Source organism: Bidens hawaiensis, unplaced genomic scaffold (genome assembly GCF_021521415.1).
Source record: "Bidens hawaiensis isolate Kalapana, Puna unplaced genomic scaffold, B.hawaiensis_p1.1 tig00003126_1, whole genome shotgun sequence".
Taxonomy (NCBI): Eukaryota; Viridiplantae; Streptophyta; class Magnoliopsida; order Asterales; family Asteraceae; genus Bidens; species Bidens hawaiensis.
Window position 1 is genome coordinate 2600141 of NW_027491168.1, and position 5964 is coordinate 2606104.

Below are 5964 nucleotides of genomic sequence, written 5' to 3' on the forward strand. Positions count from 1 at the left end.
AATTTCTAATTAGTATTTTCATGATACGCTAACTAAAAATAAAGAAACGCCAGAAGATGACACCATATTCATAGCCCACATATGTACTATCATATTCTACGCCACTAACTAATGTTTTTGAGTGTGACATTCGTACGAGCGCATGCTCGATGAAAACACCTTGGATGAAAACATGGATAATTACTATTTATGGTTAAAAGTAACAAACAACCACCAAAATAATAGAATTTAACTATATGGAGATTTCCCATAACAAGACCATAATCATTTAATAACGTGAAAGGGGCATACATGACACGACATACATATATATAAGGGCAAACATACACATATAAAGATCTAATATGTACCAAACAAAAAGTTGTTTACAAAATGCATATTTCAAATCCATTACCCAACTTTCTGAAATTCCAAAACCACCCTACTACAACTTCCTAAGATAATAGATAGTGATAGTAAACTTAACTACGGTTATTAAATTATCATGCCACATCTCAAACCCTAGCTAAAGCCTTGCACACCAATGGCTTCTTCATTTCCAATGACATTTTCAAACACTCCGACAAGTCAACTTGATCCGACCCAGGCCCGGGTCGGACCCATTTGAAATTCTGAAGCAACTGGGCCAACCAAAGCTGAACCGCAGCCAAGCCCATCGCCTTTCCTGGGCAAACCCTCCGGCCCGCACCAAACGGAGCCAACCTAAGATCTGACCCCATTATCAAAACCTCCTCATCCATAAACCTATCCGGGTCAAACCTCTCCGGGTCAGCCCAAATTGTCTCATCATGGGTTATGGCCCACATGTTGACCATAGCCGTTGTCCCAGCCGGTATCATGTGTGGGCCCACTTGGGTATCATGGATCGCAAACCGAGCCCATGATAAAAGTGGGCCTGGTGGGTGTACACGAAGCGTTTCTTTCACAATTGCATTGAGGTAAGGCAGGTTTGGAAGATCCGTATCCGATATGGGCTGACCCAACCCTACAACCCGATCAATTTCGGATTGTGCTCTTGCTTGAATATCCGGGTGTAACACCATCCTCGCCAAAATCCATTCCAATAAAATAGCCACGGTATCAGTCCCCCTGAATATCATTTCCTACAAAAAATTAAAATCAAATAATTATCATAATTATCTAAGAAATACAAAATTAAGATGTAATAGTTAATGTAATTATGTGAAATTAAACGTACCCAAAGAACAGCAATCATGTCAGATTCAGTAAACTTATTTTCACTTTCCAAATCAAGCAAAACATCAACAAAATCACCTTCGTGACCCACGGGAGCACCACCGTTACGCAACCTTCTAACACGATGTTCGTTAATTATTTCCGTAACAAAAATATTAACTTTAGAAACCAAATTTCTACATCTTTTCCTCACACCCTGAATATCAAACCAACTAATAACCGGAAAGTGATCACTCCAGTTAAATATCCCAAGCAACTCATACCCTTCACTAACCAATTTCTCAAGCTCAAACCCATCATTATTTTCACCAAAATCATCATATGATTTACCGAACACAGACATCATGACATTGTTTAATGAAGCAAAGTGAAGCAACTTCTTAACCTCAACACACCCATTAATATTCATGGAAGATGAAACCTGATTCACCATTTGTAACCCAAGTTTCTCTCTAAACCTGCTGAAAGACGATATTCTTTTCGGGCTAAACAAATGAATTGATGATATTCTTCTAAGGTTACGCCAGTACTCACCGTATGGGGCGAAACCCATAGCACGGTGGAACAACAGCTCATACGCGGACTCTTTAACTGGCCGGTCAGCAAACGCTGAGCTGTTGAGGATCTCCTTGGCGGTGTCCGGGTGACTTGAGATGACAAAACGGGTCAAGCCGACCGAAAACGCCATTAGAGGTTTAGCATTAAAAGTTGTGGAGAGTTTTGCTAAGGTTCGGTGGGTTAACGAGGATGTGAAAGCGAACACGAGCCCGAAAACGGGGAGGCCCGTCGGCCCTGGAATGGCGGTTTTTGACCGGGCTTTTGAGAGAGCCCATGCGAGACCGCCAGGAGCGAATAGGAAGGCGAAAACCACAACGAAAAGGACCGAGAAGAAGAGGTGGACGCTAAGAACAGGAGGAGAAGTGTTTGGAATGAAGAGAGAAGAGGAAGACATTTTTGAGTGAGAGGGAGTGTGTGTGTGTTAAGTTGTAACGAAGGAAGAAATGGTAGAAGGATTATATAGAGGAGAAGATGAGTGTGACTTAAGTGAGAGTAATTTTTCCTAAGTTTATAATTCACATAAATAGTAAAAATACACATGAAATTTTGATTGTTTATCTACTTTCTTTTTTCATGTATGTGCTTAATGCATGAATATGCATTCATATTAATTTGGAATAATTCTTATGGTACTTAAGACACCATTCTACTAAGAGTTCTTCTGAAAGAATTATGCATCTTTGCCAAGTTAATAAACTTATGTTAGTCTTTTCCTTGGCAGTCCGCTAAGCAAAAAAATGATGCATATCAAAAACGCCACGTGTCACTGACGAATTAACATCGGGCAGTAGCGGACCGCCAACTAAACTCGTATAAGTCAGCTAAAGTTTCCCACCAGCACATAATATATGCGTACTCAAAATTTTTCATACTTAAACGTTTTCCGATACGTCTTAGCAAGATACTAATCGTACCATTACTCGAATAAGCAGACCAAGATAGTTTATTAACTTCCTAAAGATTTTGTAATGACAGAATAGCAAAAGACGTCATTTACGTTTGATCGTTTATCCAATGGACGTCCTTTAGCAAAAGTAATGGCAGAAAACATACTTGATGTTTCAGATCCGTTTCACGTTTCGTCTTTTGTCAATAACGGAGTTAATTTTTCTTATTAATCTGGTCATGTGCCTTGCACATAAGGGTAATTTGGTCCTTTTATTTATTTATTTAAAAACATTTTTAACAATTAAAACTAAAAATAAATTTATATATAAACTAAAACTCCCCCCCCCCTCCTCTAAACAAACACACTCTCAATCTCAAACTCTCTGTCCCTCTTAAACCACGACCACCGGGCACCAACCCCCCACTACCACCAATCAACATCGTCCTCGACAGATTCTCAAGCATCGTCGGCTCTCCACCAATGCCAGCGTCATCCTTTTTCTCCCGATTTTATGCAGCAGCAGATTATACACAGAAGGGGGCTTCCATGCGAAACCCTAAATAAATATCCAATTTAACAATTCACACACATTTGATGCCCTAATCTGAGTGTGTCACAACAACAAACGACCTAATCTATTAGCCTTAACATATTTACACATCAAATTGAATAAAACATCATACGACACTTATTAAAAACCCAAACCCCCAAATCAAATTCAATGGCTTATTACCTCTAAATAAGACAACCACCAGCTAAGAACGTCCATCGTTGTGTCGGCCAAAGCCTAAAAGGGTTAATATATGAAAAAATAGAGTGACCAAAGGATGGAGCAGCCAGAACAGATTTGGTGGTGATTGATTTGTGGCTTTGGTTCAGAGCGTGAGTGGGGTGCGATGGTATGGGTCCGATTATGAGAGAGAGAGAGAGAGAGAGAGAGACTTAGGTGATTCCGGCGACGGTGGCTGTGGTGTTGGATCTGAACAATAGTAGTGAGTAGTGGCCTTCGGGAGGGGGAGAGAGAGAGAGAGAGAATTATATACATTTTATTTTTTAGTTTTAATTATTAAATACATAGTAAAATTACAATTCTACCTTCATATGCAAGGCACATTATCAGATTTAACAAAAAAAATTAACTCCATTAGTGACAAAGAACGTAACGTGTAAGAGATTTAAAACATCAAGTATGTTTTCTACCATTACTTTTGCTAAAAGACATCCATTGAAAAAACTATCAAACATAAATGACGTCTTTAGCTATTCTGTGTTTTGCAATTACAATTACAGATTCAGAAATAAGTAAAGCCCAAAATTATTATTATAATTATTTAACGTATAAGTAATAAAATCAGAATTTTAGTTTAATATAGAATGATTGGTTTGAAATTCAGGATAAAAAGGACTAGCGGGTCAAACAAGATGAACATACCTATTATGACCCGAACCCACTTCTATATTATTTCCAAAACGGTATGTTTAAACCCATTACAATTTCTTAATGTAAAAAGTTACCACAAACGACAACGATTTCTTCAAACCACACTTAGGATCCAAACCAACAAACCACACATGGGATCCAAACCAACAGCAAACACTAGAAATTATTATATATTATAATACTACTACACCAACCATATCATTTACTTCCATCACCAAACAGGTAACCAAGTGAAGACCCTCCCCCCGGAGCAGCATGCACCTTGGTTGAAGGACGGTCCTGTACGTGATCAAGATCGTAAAGATTGTGCTTATACATGTGTATTATATTGCAAGTATACTACTATATATTGCAACACAGAACTAAAGTAGTAAGTTCATTTTTTCAACACAGAAGATGGATAATGAATATGAACAAAGTTCGTTTATGTATATAATCTATATAACTTAAAAAAACACACGAACATATTAGTTTGATGGTTTTTTATATGCATAACATATACATTTTTACGTAAGTACAAAATTTAAAAATTATGAACCATTGATTATAAATTAGACAATTTAGGTTTTTGTTCCAGCGATAACTTAAAGCATGTTTGGGATTGAGTTTGAAAACAACTTATTGACTTACTGGCTTTTTTAAAGGGGCTTTCTAGGGGCGTATAGAGGGGTGTCCCTAGTAGGACCCTTTTTAAAAAGCCAATAAGTTAGAAAGGTGTTTGGTAAAAACAAAAGTCCTTTTTATTTTAACTTTTTAAAAGGGTTAAAAAGTTGTAATCAAAAAGCCATAAATTCTGGCTTTTCAAAATGCTTCTTGAAAAAGCCCATAAGTCAATAAGTCGTTTTCAAACTCAATCCCAAGCATGCCCTTAGTGTTCTGTAATGAACCTCACCCTATACACAATCAATTTTAAGTACAGAAATGCAAAAACTTATTGCTTTAAATTGAATACATAAAGAGTTATGCAACAGCATTATCCACTATATTGGAAGTCTGGAACCTCATCTTGTATAAGATTTATACGGTTCTCTACTTAAAAGTATGTACACATGTTGAAACCTCATTTTGTATAAACATTTGAGCCAGTAAATTTATAAAAAGTTGGTTAGGAATTAGGATCATATGTAGAACAAAAAATGAAGTAAAACAAAGTCATACCGTGATGAAGTTGCCAGTATTCTGACCATCAGCTCAGATATAGTTGTTAAGCTTGCTACTCTGGATTCCAGCTGGAATCTGTTTTGTAACATCTGGCGGTGTTACAGCCACCGCAGGTTTAGAAGGCGGCTCAGTAGCAGCAGCAGCCTGGACCTGGCTGGGTGCATTGCCTGTGGGCACGATGGCAGGCTTTGGCTCCTCACCACTTCCAAAAAGGTAGTTTAATGAACTTTGTCCACCACCACTGCTCACACCACGGCCCATGATCTCTGCAATGAGATAGTTTCATAATTCATATATCCGCCTCAAAATTGCATGATATCATATTTACCAAAACAAAATGATGATATCAATTGTACACAATTTCCTTAAAACTTGCATAAAGGTTATGAGAGTTTACAGCATATAGAGAAGAACAGATTATAATAGTCATTTAAATGAACTTAATGCGATAAATAAATGTAAAACTTTGTGCTTTATAAAACAAAAATGAAATCTGAAGTGTTTTATTGTTTATCAAACTAATATGAAATTTTTGAAAGTATGATGATATGTGAAAGTTTTATGTGTTTTATTATATAAATATGAAATCTGAAGTGTTTTATCAAACTAGTATGAAATTTTAAGTATGATGATATACAAGCTTATTAAATGTGTGTTTGAAGCTGTTCCCATACAAATAGACATTACTCAAAAAGTTATTGCGTTTTAATATCATCGA

The 5964-nt window shown here is 37.0% G+C and overlaps 1 protein-coding gene and 1 pseudogene across 2 annotated transcripts; both read right to left on the reverse strand.

Annotated features, from left to right (window-relative positions):
• Positions 1-332: 332 nt before the first annotated feature.
• On the reverse strand, positions 333-2168 carry LOC143622402 (cytochrome P450 78A5-like). Its single transcript, XM_077093567.1, has 2 exons — positions 1199-2168; positions 333-1103 (listed from the first exon to the last, which is right to left on the reverse strand). Exons 1-2 carry the CDS (start codon positions 2147-2149, stop codon positions 495-497), a joined length of 1560 nt encoding a protein of 519 aa, XP_076949682.1. The 5' UTR covers positions 2150-2168; the 3' UTR covers positions 333-494.
• A 2020-nt stretch (positions 2169-4188) lies between these two features.
• On the reverse strand, positions 4189-5541 carry LOC143622389 (protein SPIRAL1-like 1; annotated as a pseudogene). Its single transcript, XR_013151691.1, has 2 exons — positions 5244-5541; positions 4189-4364 (listed from the first exon to the last, which is right to left on the reverse strand). The product of XR_013151691.1 is annotated as a protein SPIRAL1-like 1 (transcript).
• Between the last annotated feature and the right edge of the window lie 423 nt (positions 5542-5964).